The sequence below is a fragment of the Lepisosteus oculatus genome, chromosome 8, assembly GCF_040954835.1.
Source record: "Lepisosteus oculatus isolate fLepOcu1 chromosome 8, fLepOcu1.hap2, whole genome shotgun sequence".
In the NCBI taxonomy this organism is placed as follows: Eukaryota; Metazoa; Chordata; class Actinopteri; order Semionotiformes; family Lepisosteidae; genus Lepisosteus; species Lepisosteus oculatus.
The window spans coordinates 43,118,204-43,133,909 of NC_090703.1; the positions used below are offsets into that span (position 1 = coordinate 43,118,204).

General features: G+C 36.9%; 2 protein-coding genes across 3 annotated transcripts in view; one reads left to right on the forward strand and one right to left on the reverse strand.

Moving 5' to 3' along the window:
* Positions 1–1,384: 1,384 nt before the first annotated feature.
* fdx1b (ferredoxin 1b) lies at positions 1,385–6,028 on the forward strand. Its single transcript, XM_006632819.3, has 4 exons — positions 1,385–1,578; positions 2,470–2,597; positions 2,855–2,984; positions 3,317–6,028. The coding sequence occupies exons 1-4, from the start codon at positions 1,406–1,408 to the stop codon at positions 3,429–3,431; spliced, it is 546 nt and encodes a 181-aa protein (XP_006632882.2). The 5' UTR covers positions 1,385–1,405; the 3' UTR covers positions 3,432–6,028.
* Positions 6,029–6,188: 160 nt separating this feature from the next.
* arhgap20b (Rho GTPase activating protein 20b) overlaps positions 6,189–15,706 on the reverse strand; it is a 28,952-nt gene continuing 19,434 nt past the window's right edge. For both annotated transcript variants that reach the window (XM_015351484.2, XM_015351483.2), the window contains exons 10-15: positions 15,294–15,466; positions 13,978–14,139; positions 13,435–13,544; positions 12,728–12,917; positions 11,355–11,472; positions 6,189–10,330 (exon numbers count right to left, since the gene is read on the reverse strand). In XM_015351484.2, the coding sequence (XP_015206970.1) occupies positions 8,604–10,330; positions 11,355–11,472; positions 12,728–12,917; positions 13,435–13,544; positions 13,978–14,139; positions 15,294–15,466 (2,480 nt within the window). In that variant the 3' untranslated portion in view covers positions 6,189–8,603. The remainder of the gene's footprint in view (positions 10,331–11,354; positions 11,473–12,727; positions 12,918–13,434; positions 13,545–13,977; positions 14,140–15,293; positions 15,467–15,706) is intronic.

Consider the following 15,706-nt stretch of genomic DNA (forward strand, 5'->3'; position numbering starts at 1 on the left):
ATCCGGGTGGATGCTGCACATTGGTGGTGGTGGTGGGGAGTCCCCATTACCTGTAAAGCTCTTTGAGTGGAATGTCCAGAAAAGCGCTATATAAGTGTAAGCAATTATTATTATTATAAGTCCACGTAACAAAGTCTTTATTTCCTTAAAGAAGCACCCCCACCATTGTGCATATCAGCAATCATAGAACCTGCCCAGCAACAGCTTTTTGGTGTCACAAATATCAATTTCCAGCCCTTGGTGCACAGCCCCCACAGCATTATAACATTTGAAAGCAATTAGTGTTGACCAACCTTTCATTCACTGTGCTGGATTCAGACGATTCTCTGGTAGTAAGGATATTTTCTTAACTATTTGGTGGAAGTTTAACATCAGCAGCTATAAGCACAGACAACACATTTTTCTTCCTCCGCTGTAACCTTGCAGCATTTTAAAAGTTCTAAACCTCTTAAAAAAGAAAACAACCCATTTAAAACACAGCATTTTATTCACATTTGTCCCAGTGCAATTCAATAGTTAAAACATTTACATAAAGCCATTTTGCTCTCCCTCGGCACTTGGTGAGGGTAATTTGAAGACATTTCTTGAAAATATGTCACTGAATGCAGAGCAGAGAGAAGTAAACATGCTGGAAAAGGTCAAGAATTGGAACACCATGAATGAAGGATTGATTCCTTACACTGCTCTGCTGGTGTCTTTAAATGAACTCGGATGACCCTGAGCTGACTGGATGATTGATGGAAAGATTCGAAGACCTTGGTGATGAAGGACAGAATTTTTAGTATCAGTATCAATGAGCCTGGTTAGTATTCTTACTACCTAACTCAAACCGTCTGTTTCAGCTGTCTTATGAAAGAAGTACGTTTTTGAAAAATCCATGTCTTAAGAACATTTGTAATATCGATAATCAGTATGTAACTATAAAATGTTGTGTTAAATACATTACGTTCTACATTCATCGTGACAAAATCTTATGTTCTGCGATGCTGATATCCAACATATGTCACTTAAAATAAAGTTTTGTATGTTTTACAAAATAATGCAAAGACAAAATAATTAGAAAGGAATTTCTATTGTCTATAAATGCTAATATAGATCTTGATTTCTTTATATGAAAATGTTATATCCTATAAAGAATGACATATATAAATAATAAGTAAACGAGTAATAAATGATAAAACAAAAATGCAATATCAGAAATTATATGTAATTGGAATAAATGATTTTAAAGTGATATTCAAAATTACTTAGATGTCTTGTATTATATGTAATATAACTTCAACCAAGTTAAGAAAGCTTGATCATTAGAACCAGCCCAGAGGTGTGAGCTAATTTCAAGGCCATTTGACTTTATCTGTATTGCGTCCTTCCTGACAGTGCAAGTTTTAAGAGAAGCACAGGCAACATGGCAAGGTGTGTTAAACTCCACTCTTTCCTTTCTGCATTCGTCTCTGGAAAACCTGGCTTTATGGGATTGAAAGTGGCAAGATATTTAACTAACACTCCACAGCTCTCAACTTTACAAAACAGGGCTGTTAGCACAAACCCAGTGTCTTACAACAGTTCAGCAGAGGAATGGTGAGTGTTCAACAAAATATTAAACTATGATATATATGTCTATAGCTATAGCTCATATACCTGTCTTTGCAACAGAGGGTTTGTAACCTTTGTGGCAGATAACCTGAATCATCTCAATTTTATATTGAGCTTTATGTGGTAACTAGTTGGTTCAATTAAATAATTAAATCTTTCTGATGCTGATAAAAATAAACTCAGAAGACCATATGGTGCTCCAAAATGAAGCTAACGGTCTTTTTTTTTTCTGCTTTGAACTCTACTGCAATCACGTTATCTTTAAAAAACAGGCATTTTAAGTAGAGGCAGTTGAGGTTGCCTTTCTAGTTGCATAGTAGAATTTAGAATTGTACCCCTTAAAAATCAATGGTTTTCGCAATATAACAACAAATCTGAATGCGACCTTCACATTTGATCTTTGAGTTAAGATAACAGCTAGTTGTTCAAGGTTTTGAGACCACTTAACAAATAATTCATAATGTGAAAGTGTAAGCGTAAAGGTTAATTCTGAATTCAAGTACTACTTGTAGCAAATTGAATGCTGACAATATTTATCAGGTGCGCATTTATGATTAACTGTAATGCCAAGCAATTCTAAAGAGCTAGAATTTAAATACAATATGGTTGTATGCATTTGCATACAGCAAGAGCTTTAACATGTAATTTTATATGGTATCTTTAGCCCCTACAGACAAATGAAATTAAAGAGAGAATTTATACCACATATTGTCAGATAATTAGATACAATACTACTATTAAACAGAATTATGCAATTTCTAATGATCATGTATTGGATTAGTGGAGGACTGTAATGTTCTAACACTGATAACAAGAACGCATTTTTTAAATGGTAAAAAAGATTGTGGTTTTCTAACAGCACTTTTTTTTTACCAGCAAGTCAAGTGATAAGGTTGTAGTACACTTTGTGAACCAAAAAGGAGATAGAACTACTATTACAGCCACAGAAGGTGAAACCTTATTGGATGTTGTGATTAACATGAATTTGGACATCAGTGGGTTTGGTAAGTTTAGTGTTTCAAATTCTAAAATGCATACTGAACATACTTTTGCAGACTGATGGATTCTTACACATTTTCCAATTTTAAACAAACTTCGAGCATCTAGAATATTTAAGAAAAAGTACAGATGTGATGGATAGATAAATAAGCAAATATTTTATGTTTAGAACATTTTTTGGATGAACTTTTGTTTTGCTTTAGAAAGTGATGGGCATACCTTCTGGCTGTTTCATTTTAATATGAATTTGTCTTACTTGCAGGTGCCTGTGAGGGTACATTAGCTTGTTCAACATGTCACCTGATATTTGAAGAGGACATTTATGCAAAAATGGAACCTTTGGTAGATGAAGAGATAGATATGCTGGATTTGGCTTATGGGCTGACCAAGACGTAAGTTAAATATGCAAACCAATGGACTCTGAAAGATCTGAACTGGATTGCAATAGGACAGCTAGCAAACCAAAATTCGATTAGCCTGTTGAAACGTCTTATGTCAACAAAGAGATAATCATTCTCAAGACCATAAATTTGATAAATCTGCATGTAAATTGTATAATATATGAAGTGTACTACTGAAGTTAAATTCAGGATAGTTCCTTAACACTGTATGGTCTTCAAGAATGCCCTCAAGGCAGGTCACTTTGCAAGAGTAGGGTGTCCTGAGTTTTTCCAAGAAGAGACAAGTACTTAATATATAATAGAAATTGCTGCTGTGTTGTCAGATCTCGCCTGGGCTGTCAAGTGTGTGTTCAGAAATGGATGGATGGCATGACTGTCCGTGTGCCACAGGACGTGATGGACATGAGAGAGACCATGGAGTCCAGACAGAATCAATGAACCATCTGCAACCTCTGCTGAAGCAGGCTCTGAAAGACCTTGTTTGATCTTTTTTATCACTTGGAACATCTTTTAACAATATTCACTGTTTAAAACTGAAACACTGCATTAGAGCCTTGGCTAGACATCCTGGTTTCTTTATTGCTCAATTTGTAGTTGGTTTAACTCTTTAGCTGCTTAAAACCACTGTAGTGTTGAAGGCATCTACATTTATACTTCCAGAATGTGCACCACTAAAAGCTACTTTATTCATCCAGCACTCACTAAGGTGATATTTTGAAAAGTAAAGCATGACTATGCTAGTTCTTTCTTGATATGCAGGACTCTTCAGAAGTTTATTCTGAAGCATTTAAACTTGTTTGGCATGTAAGTCTGATTGATGAATACTTCAGAGTTACTATACTACTTTGAAATGCAAGTACAAAAGCTGTTTAAACAATGCTATAAATATTTATAAGTTGTTTTCTAGTAAATAAAACCCAATTTAATTCATTTTGAAGCATTTATTTTAAATTGTGTCTTGAAAATAAATTTATTTCTTAACTAGCTTCCCATGCAAACCAAATCAAATCAAAGTTTATTTATCAAATGCACAACAATACGGCGTGCAGCAGTAGTTGCTGGCAATGAAACGTCTTTTTCTGCGAGCTCACAAAAATTACAAGAATTACAAAAATCACAAAAATTCACAAAAACACAAAAATCACAAAATCGAGGTTACATTTTTTAAATTGAATAAAACTCAATGCGAGTAGAGCTGTTATGTGTCCGTGGTGTATGCAATATATACATGTAGTGCAGTTATGCTGAATATAGTGAGAATTGTGTGTCCATGTAGCCGTTACAGGTGATTTGCTAAGGAGCTACAGGTTGGCTATTTAGCAGTCTTATTGCCTGGAGGTAGAAGCTGTTCCGTAGTCTGTTGGACTTGGACCGAATGCCTTGGTACCGTTTACCGGAGGGTAGGAGGGAAAACAGTTTGTGACTGGGATGACTGGGGTCCTTGAGAATGGACCTGGCCTTCCTTAGACATCTAGCTGAGTAGATCTCCTGGATGCTTGGCAGCTCACAGCTGGTGATGAGCTGCGCTGACTTCACCACCCTCTGCAGTACTTTGCGATCCCATCCGGAGCAGCTCCCAAACCAGGCAGTGATGCAACCATCACTGCCTGGATGCACACAGTATTTGAACATTTACAGCTTACATAGTAGGTGAGGTAAAGGTTAGGTGATTCCTTTTTGAAAAACATTAGTAGTCAATAATTAGAAGTCAAAATATAGAACAAAGTAATAACTCAAGTGCAAAGAGGTATTTTACTCATGTTCTCTGTGTATGACTAGGCTGTCTGAATTGGATTGCTTTACTTTTTAGAAGTATAATTTCATGCTACACATTGCAAATAAACATGAAATAACTATACATTACTTCAGAGTTCTCATATGTGGAGAAAAAGAAAGCTAATCATGTATAATCATGTGAAAAATGCACCATGTGAAAAGAGTAGGGATGTTAGAGTAGGGGTGACATAGATTTTATCCGCATAATGCTGGAATGGGTTTGGATTGGATACAGGGAATGATGAGCAGGTAAAATAATAATAATTTGAAGTCACTTATTACAAAGTTCCGACGCACATCATTTATCAGATCTGACCACCTGCCTGTGTGAGTTTTGTAGAGACTGTTGTACTCTCTGTGTACACGAGGGGGCGGTATGTGGCCATGGATGTTGGACAGTTCATTTTAATGCCTAGTACTGTATAATCACCATTTAGCATGTATTTGCAATTTGAAAGTGTCTAGAAAATGTATTCAAGTGATATAATGTGAAAGAAACATTTTAATCTAATTTGATCTAATCTAAATCCATAATGCATGGTACAAAAATCTTTATTTTGCACCAAAACCTCTGTGATTACTATTACGTACTGTAAAAAGAACAGTGCAATAGGGTCCATACAGGGCTGATGTGCAGTGAATTAATGTCTTCTTTTCAAATTCTTCCCTAGTTCTGCTAGAATGGGGTTACCTAAGAATAAACATGGTGATTTGGCTTTGACTGACCAGTTTTTGTGCTTATCTGTTCTGTCACGTCTTACAAAATGTGGAGGAATGATAGGCTGTCTTTGGTGTGTGAAGAATCATCCTTGCAGGTGGCAGAACCTATTTTCTTCTTGGGTCTGCCTCGCCTTCCTCTGTGCATTCAGTTTGATATTCTATACCTTCTAAATCTTGATGGCTTAATTTCTGATCTTGTTCTATAATTCTCTTAAGTTTCAAAAATAGTTACGTAGCAAAATGTTTCAGTCCTCAAATGCATAACCTGATGTATTTCCTTTTGACGATATTCCATTGCTGTGGAACACACAAAGGAATTTATGATGAGTTTTCAAAAGTCATCATTTGTAAAGCATGCACAATTAATTTAGCATGAAGTGAATTTTTCAATTGAAAACTAATGAACAATTTAAATCTTATGGCTCATTTGTGAACATCATATTAAAACCACAACTTAGTTAAGAATGTGTAATCACAATTTATAAGATGTCTTATAAATATGTGTTTTTCATGTTTGTGTATGATGTTTTTTCCACATTCTGTAAATACAGTACAATTATTTTATCTATAATACTTTGTAATTGGAAAATATTTATTCGAAATAGAAATAATTTGTATTTTGAATTATAAGGTGATATAAAGGAAGGTAGAGTACATTGTACGTAGTAGTATATTACCTAAAATAAAAAATAAAAAGTATTTTAGTCATTTAGATGTTTATTTAAAAACTGTGGGAAAACAACATATACAATATAGCAGACCTGTGCAACAAGGTGTCCTGGAGAAAAAAAAAAAGATTTTAAAACATGATCAAAAACAGTTCAATATATTTCCTTGATCTGCTCTTTCTTTCCTCGAATATTTTCTCTTTTATATTAATAAGGCAATTGTAGTAAAGGAGTATTTTTTTCAAATGGTTTTTGCAAACACTATTATTTATAAGCACAATGACAAACCATTTTTCCTCCTACCTGGACAAAATATATGCCCCATGGGTAATTTGTTGAATTATTTTGTTTTTTCTTCTTCGTTATTTAAAAATAAAAGTAGAGACAGAAAGAACTTCAAGGTACACTGTTCTTTTAAAAAAAAATCACAGTCTTAACTCAAAGATTTTAATAAAGATAGAGCATGTTTCTAAAGTAAAAGTGCTCAGCACCCTCAGCAAACTCTATTACAGTGGGATAGAAATTTACATTAGCAATACTGTACATAAGTGGTTCCAAGCCTTTCCTCGGGAGTGCATCATCATTGTGGTAACTCACATTTGCCATAAACCACAAAATAGTGAGTAACAGTACCTATTAATTCTGCATTGATGTAACAACAAAAGCATTCAAAAATTCTCCTCAATCTTTTGTGGCTGAATGAAATTCCCCATTTCCCCTTTGAAAAGAAAAGCATAATTATGCAATTATGAAACATGAAATGTACAGCAATTTGTTTCTAGAATATGGGAGCAGGTAGGCTTTCTTAATTGATTTCCAGAGCCTCTGCTTCTCACAAAATCAAAGACCACACTTCTTCAATGGTCATGTCCATTCCCGGCCTTCTTCCTTCATTGCCCTTTGACAGGTCTCCTCCTAACCTGAGGGCCACAGCCCTCGCAGGTTTTGTAGGTCTCCTTAAATCATCAATAGCATAACCCAGGAAGATTGGTAAATGTGCTCAATTAAGAATTAGTTAGACTCATTTAACTCTTGCACTGCTGTGAAGCTGTTCATCATTTAAGGAGACCTATGACACCTACAAGAACTATTGCCTTCAAGGACCAGACCAGTATGGTATTTTTCTAGTCATCGTATTTGAAATGTACTCTCAGACTTTCAGAAAAGAAAAATGTCCTCCTCACCTTCTGATAACTGCCATGCATCCTCCACTAACAAAGAAAACCACATACTTTTGCCAACATTTCACTTGCTCGTTCACTTTACCTATACACAATGTCTATCCATTCATCCATTTTCTAACTGCTGTATCCGATACAGGGTCGCTGTGGAGCCGGAGAATATCGTGCCAAGCAATGGACACAAGGCAGGATACACTCTGAACAGGATGCCAGTCCATCACGGGGCACACACAGAGACAAATACAGAAACATACACTCAAACCAGGGCCAAATTTCCCAGAAGACAATTAACCTACCTGTATGGTAATTTGGACTGTGGGAGGAAACAGGTACACCCAGATGAAACCCACACAATCACAGGGGAGAATTTCACACTTCACACAAAGATCAGCCAAGGTCCAGAACTGAACCCAGGGCCCCAGCACGGCAAGAAAGTAATACCAACCACTGCACCACCATGCTGCCGTATACACCATCTCACTCTTCATAAATACTTACAAAGGTCAAAGAAGGCAACAACCAGCTTATTTTCGGTTGCCTTAAAGATCTCATCTCATTATATAAAGATTTAGGCGCCATTGATGTGTAATTTAACAAATTTATCTGAAAGCTGTAAATATATTGTGTTGACATGGGTAACTGGAGATGCTGTAGCTCTTTTTGCAATAAAAATGTATATGCCCACTGATATCACATTGAAGAGAAAGAGACAAATTGTACTTGTGACTATATTTACCAGAGTTGTTATGATTGTGATGTAGTGTTAATACAACTGAAGATTCAAGTATTTGATAACATTTAGGAAATGTCTTTCATTTAACCTTAGAAAATTAAAAAATGCCCTCTTCAAATGTTATCATAAATGAATGGGGAAGTCTGGAGAGCTCATGTTTAAGACAACAAAATGCTCTATGTGTCAGTGCTCTCCTAGAATTAAGTGATGCAGATGGACACAAATAAAGGATAGAACAATTAAAGGATTGATCAAGGAGTCAGAGGAAATATTTCAGAACCATTTACATGACTTGTTTTGGTATGCAGACTGTTTTTATAAAACATAGGTTTGTCAGAGGAGTGTTAAGTGTTTATAGAATTCACTGTTTAAGCACATCATTTGGCATGGAACATCCACTGCCACATCTAATATACGTCTTACAATATTTTCTCTGTTACAGTAATGCAAACAATAAACCATTGTGCAAAAGCGGTGGTGTAATTCACATATTCATTTCATAGATGCTTACAAAAGAACACTTGATGCATGATTAAACAAAAGATTCTTCTCCATGCATTAGTTTTCTAACTGTCTCTTGCTGTGAGGCTGTGTAATTCTTACTGTGCCATTCCAATTTGCTTCTTACTATTTCTTTTTCCACAGCTTTTACATCTGGGTGGCTGTTCTTAGGGTCACTGTGATGAAAATATTCCTTAACAGTGTTTCTGACAGCAGCTGGAAGCCTTATCCGAATTGTATGCCGTATTGTGCTGGCAGCTTTGCCATGAGTCTTTGACACTGGATGAATTTCAGGACTGTGTTCTGTGGAAATGTTGACCACTGGACCATCTGTGACAGCAGTTTTGGCCTGCCCATCATTCTCTTCAGAATTTAAAGATTGCCTCGTTGATACAGATCGCAAAACCAAAGGTGTATTTTGACCGTAAAATACACTCTGTGGGATATGGACCTGTAATGTTTGGTTTGTTTTGTCTGCATTATCTTCAGCTGCACCACTTGCACTGGACACACTCACTGAAATACTGGGCTGTTCTTTCTCATGGTGGTCTGAATGCCTTTTCACTGTCAGTTTGCTCGGGGCCATGTAGAATGTAATTTTTGTACGCTTTAACTTATCCTTATTAGGCATTGAGCCTTCAGGCCTAACCAGTTTTATGTGTTTCACTGACAGTTCTTTATGCTGGATGTTTGTCCCAGTTTTAGATGTCTCAGACGCCCGATCTGTTTCATTCCTGCCCTCTGATAGACTTGATTCCATCTCTTGTCCATCAATTTCTGAATTGTTGTCTTGGTCAGTCTCAGAACTGTTAATGTTCAAGGCACTCAGACTACCCGAGCTGCTTTGTTCTTCCTCAGGGGTCTGAACATTGGCTGCCTCCTCAGCCTCACTGCTGCAGTTATTGTTCTCTTCATCCTTTTCATCATATTCATCATACCACTTCAAATCGCAAGGTTCTCGGGCCATAGAGGATGGCAAAGCCATGCTCCAATCTTTGGGGAACTTACTGGGAGTATCGGGAGAAAGTGGCTGAAGTTTTGCTGAGGTCCCGAACAGGAAAGGCAATGAAGACACATCGCTGGGGCTGAACACTGAGTCGGAACAGTATGAGAAGGCACTGTCTAGAGAGCTCAAGGACGACGCAGAGGGTGATGTGGCTGTAGAAGACAAGCTGGAAAAACTAGACCTGTTGGACAGATTCATCCGAGGTGGCCCAAAGTGCCTCATCCTTGAAGCAATCTGAGGTGACCTCCAAAGGGAGTATTTGGACTTGCTGTTCAGCTTAGGGCTGCAGTCTCCTTCTGAAACTTTGGAACTCTCTATCCTCAGCTTCTGCATGTGCTGGAAACAGTCTGTCTGTCCACGGGTCATGGCTGCGTCACAGCTGGATTGACGCGCTACAGGAGCATGAAACCGAGTGAGGGGCTGGGAACTGATACACACACTGGGTTCTGAAGAACAGCGGTCTCTAGCAGACTGAATACTCTGTGTGGTGCCCAAACAGCAGATGGACCCAGTGGAATGGAAAGACGCATCATCTAAGTTTTCACAGCTGTAAGCACTGTCCTCGGTTAGGACTTCCTTTTTATATGTGTCAATTGCGTCCAAAAGCCCCCAGCCCTCCTTATCCTCCTTCAGTACCAAATCATTTAAGGGCAAGAAGTAAGAGTTCCTTTCCTGACCATGTAGTAGTTTCTGCCTCTCTTGTTCAGAATCAAATTCATCAGAAGAGTACTGCTGCTGCAAAGTATCCCCATCTAAAAAAAATGTAACATGCATATTACATTAGGTAGAATCATTGCTTATTTTAGCAAAAGAACAGAATAGATAGAGCTGATAATTAAAAATACTAAACAAATCAGAAACAACGCCAAACAAAAGTATTTCAACCCATTGTATGCAAATTTTTTTTAAAACACAATATTTTCACAGAACCTGAATGCTCAAAGTGAATACTTCAAACAATGAGAAAGGTTACCATAAATATTATCAAAAACTAAAGAGAAATAGCTTAAATAAATTGACCAAATACATTTTTCTGACACATGACTCAATATTTGGTGGAAGCTACTTTGGGAGCAATTACAGCTCCAGATAAATGTCTACCAATTTTATACACTGGTTTGGTGAAATGTTTGCCCATTCCTCTTGACAGATTTGCTCAAGGTCTCTCAAGGTTCTTGAGCATCACTTTTGGTTGCGTTTCAAGTCTTTCCACCAATTCTCAACAGAATTCAAGTGAGGACTTCACTGTGCCACTCAAGGACATTCACTTTCTTATTCTTAAATTAATCCAGTATTGCTTTGTTCATTGCCCTACAGAAAGGTGAACCTGTTCAAGGTATAAATCTTTAGCTGACTGAATCAAGTTTTGCCCTCAGGTTTCTCACAACTTTGCTCTATTTTTCCACCAATCTTGTCAAGTTTCCTAGTCCCTGCGGATGAGAAGCAGGACTAAAACAAAATGCTGCAACTGCTACGCTTAACAGTGGAAATGATGTTGACTAAGTGATGCACTATGTTGGGTTGAATCAGATGTGCTGTACTTTTTTGTTTTCTTGCTCAAAAAGATAGTTGCTTTTAAAGGTTTTGATGCACTTCTACTGATCGGTGCCTTTATACAGCTTTATCTCCACGTTGTTTTGAAAACTCCTTGGTTTTCATAGTTGAATCCTTGCTTGAAATTCACTACTTGACTAAAGAATGTAACATATACACTGTACTGTTCTGAACCACACTTTTTGCACTTCTTGAGGCTTATCAAACTGTGAATATACTCACCTATGGTATCCCCCGAGCTCTCTCTCTGCTTCTTGTTTATATTTTTGAACAGAGACATAATGTCATCTCCAAAAATAGTTGGGGAATTTTCAATTAAGAGCTGCACTAGTGATGCCACCTTTGAGAGAACATTGAGAAAACATGTTTTATTATATCCATAAGTGATCAAGATCTTAACAAGGGAGTTAATAAAAAACGTAAAAATGGTTATACTGCATATGGTCATATGTACAACAAGCATCTGTTGTTGTGACCTCTGCATTAGGTTTTCAAAATGGATACAAATAGATATGAGGCTCATCTGTGCTATGTAGCAAGCTGGAAGCTATATCTTCACTAATGTCTAATGTTACTAATTGCCAAGTTCCCTTGCTCTACACTGCATTCTGTTCCTCTCAGGGGAGGCCTCATTATCTCTGGAATTCACATCCTCAGATAATCAAAAACCCAGGCTCCCATGTACCACAGCACATATTTGTTCATAAATTAAAAACAACAACAAACCCCCCTCCAAAATATAATGATAATAAAAAAAGATCACAGAACCTAGATGGTCACAGTGTATCTTCTAACTCTAACCATATTTTTTTCCTGGCTTTGTTATCTTAACTCATATAATTTCTACGGAAGTGAGAGAATATTTTCCATGTGTTATAAGAATGCTTTATGACTTAAGCTTTTATTTTGTGAAGAATAAGGACCGCATTCACAAAAGATTCTAATGAGATAAGAAGCATGTAAGCCTGGGATAAAGGGAGAGAACTGAAGCACCGTACTCACAAACCTAGAGCAAAAGCACATGCATGTGTAAAATCACAAAATTCAATGTAAATTTACAGAGGCTGAAGATGCGGGCTAATATATGCAAATTATGCAGCAGGATAAAATACAGCTAACTATCTGCACACAATATTCACAAAATCTGTCTAAATATACATAAACATTTGTATGATTGTTTGCTTAGATGAAAAGCAGTTGTAATGGGGGACAAAAAAGGTCTAGAACATAAAGAACACAGATACCCAGATTATTATTTTAAAGGAACGACTAATAGGTTTATTCCATGCTGAAAAGAGAAGAAAGAAAAACAGCACACCTGAAGAAGGCTCCACGCCCGAAACGTTGTGTTCTCTTTCTTCTCTTTTTCAGCATGGAATACACTTATTACTTGTTCCTTTGCAGCCTATGGATGCTGACGCAGCTACCCAACTGAACTACAGCACAGTACATTATTTTAAATACATAATATATTCTGCCCACACAGGGTTATGCATTTCAGTTTCCACCTATTTCTCTTGTAACCTGATTGTGGTCTTGGACGTTGAGCGCCACGTGGGCTTACAGTAAGGTAGGGCATCTTCATTGCATCTCACCTTTCTGGTGGATTTGCTCTCTTCCTCAGGGCCTGCAGGTACTGGGAGCCACAGCATGTTGGGAGCAATACAAAGGGCCAGATTGAAGGCAGTCATTTGGTTCTCCTCTGACTTCTTCTCTATATGGTGAAGCAGGCCGAAAAGGTGACGGAGTAAGGTGACATTTGCTTCTGGCAAATGGTCTACCAATCTAGCATGGGAAATAAAGAGGCTTATGTCTTTTTATCTATTATAATTACTGTAACACATGAGAAAAACTCTATGGATTATTTTATGAAAAATAAAGAATGCATTTTGTACATTTAAAAATAATTATTAAATATTTAATCATGATTGAAAAACAATTGTCCCGTACATCCTTTTTATATGGCTTATATTTCATCTAAGATGGACACAATTTTATAGGTATCTAATGGTAACAAGTGTTTTGTATACACTATGGACATTAAAGTTTAATAAAATGAAACAGGGAAATGTAACAGAAGCTCAATTTGATATATTACCCAAACGGTTCAGGGCCATTATAGGATTGAAAAGGTGCTGTTATCTTAACAAAGCAAAAAAAAAACCTTACTCCATCCTTATGACAAAGTGAAACGTTATTCCAGGACCCAGAGCATTGAGGTGTAAATGAAAAGCCTGTCTTCCTTTCTTGCAGAGAAGCAAAAAACCAGACACTCCTTTGACTAGACAAAAATATCACTAACCTTTTCATGGCCTCAATCTTATCGTCGTGCTCTTCAATCTCTATGACTTCCATCCACTTTTCATACAATTCTGTTGAGAGGACACTGCCAGGGATATTACGCAGAAAATCCTAAAAAAAAAACGTTGTAATAGAGGTGAACATAAAATCATCTTAATTTTGACACAAATAGCTTTGATGTTTGTTTAACTGGTTTTCAATTTTTTTAAACAAATATCTATTTTTACCATTTCATTTCTGATTTCATTTTGTAATCCTGCGTCAGCTAATGTAGGTACCTCAGCTTGTCAAAAACACCCTAATATAGAAACTGCTTTTATTTAGAGATGTTAAAGTATAGACCTCATATGCAATTTTGCATAGTTACTAAAAAGCACACCAATTTAAAAATATTGGCTCAAAGTGATTAAAAGCAACAGGTTCTTATTTCACAGCAACAAAGAATATTCAGACTGACATTTAAACAGATGTCTTATATTTGCCTCGGTACACATCTGGGTTTCACCAGGAATAAGGTAAAAACCAGTTCATATAGATGTCTTACAGTGATGACAGCTGCAGCCACAAATACAGACTCCCCTTCCACTTGGACACTGCCCCCTGAATTAAGTCTTTCTTTTAACTCTTTGCATGTTTTGGCATTTGCTGAACGTCTGAAGATTCCCTTAGTTGTTGAACCTTCATAGTACAGCAAGCAGAGCATGTCCTGGAAAGGAGAAGAAACAGTAAGTAAAGTGAGGATATCATCATGGCCTTCTGTTTAGAATACATGATTTCATTTTCACAATTGCATCATCATAATCTATTTCGCAAACTTCATATTTGCCATCAGAATAAAGATTCATAAACCTCAGATTTATTTTAAAATATAATTATTACACTGCAAATGATATGGCTGCATATTGATGATAAATACTTCATATAATTGACAATGGTTCCATACTTCTTAATTTATTTTTAATTCACAAATTCGTAATTTTCTATGGAGTTACACACACCTTAATTCATGGTTTATTCATGAGATATTCACTTACCACATTTCTAATGAATTAATCATGAAAAGTCTCTGAGTATAAACTGTGACCAAACGAATAATATAGTGTTATACAGAGTACTGTATGTAGTGTAGCAGGGTACTTCTTTGCAGAAAGAATTGCAATGAACATAACACGACCACTAGAGGCCGCCATGTAGACGGCAACAATACATTCGTAATTGGATCTCATCCCTTGCAAGTAGAACACTGGTGGACAACAGTTTGTCCAGAGTGGAATGTGAGGATTTTCACATGGGATTCATTTCTATGAAAAGGATATGTTTCAGCAATAGAGTGGGAGTCTGAGAAGAAGTATTTATGATTGTGTTTTAGGGACTTCTGGCTCCAATTTGTAAGATTTGTGTTTAAGAATAAAGCTGGACCTTCACTTTACTAGAAAGTGGAGTTTTCATTGGTAGCATGGTTCAGTGACATTAACACAGGATGGGAATCTTTCATAGTAATTCATCCTTCCAGTAATTCACAGCAGTGTGTTGTGGTGATCTGCAGTCTTCCTCTACATTAGATAAGACTCCAGTGTGTCTGAGGGCACACACACATTCACTCTCACAAGGATGGGGAGAAGCTATTTGGGGATGTAAATTAACCTGGACATCATGGCTGTAGATGGAAACCAGAGTACCTGGATAAAAATCTGGGGGGAACATGCAAACTCCACAGAGACAGATTTGAAACCAGTCACTTGGATCTGTGGGACAGAGGAACTTAGCTTTCATTTCTGCCTGACTGGTTATCAATTAATGTTTTTCTGTTCTACAACAGAAAACCTAACCTAACAACACAAACCCCAGACTAATTCTCACCATGATGGGTTTTGGAAGGTTTCCATTTTGACAGATTGTGGACAGGGAGTGACCGAAGAGCTTTCGGGGAGTGCTTGGGGATTCTCCTTGGCTGCTTGAGTGGCTGGTATTTCCTCTCCTCAGAGCCCAGTCTATTAGGGACTTTTTTCTTTTGAAGTGTTTTTGAAAGTAATCTAAGAAAAGAAATTCAGAATACAACAAACCTTAATGCATAAAATTTGATTACAAAACATCAGACAAAAAAGAGGGGTCAGTAGATTACTTCCTAATGTACTGAACTGAAGTGACATTATCAGCAATTCTTGAAAATAACATAGCAAAGAGTGCAAAAAAGGGCATAATTACAGGAAGTATAAAAATTGTGTTTCCTGTGCCATGTACTAAGAGTACTAGCGTGAGAGGAAGTTGTTTAC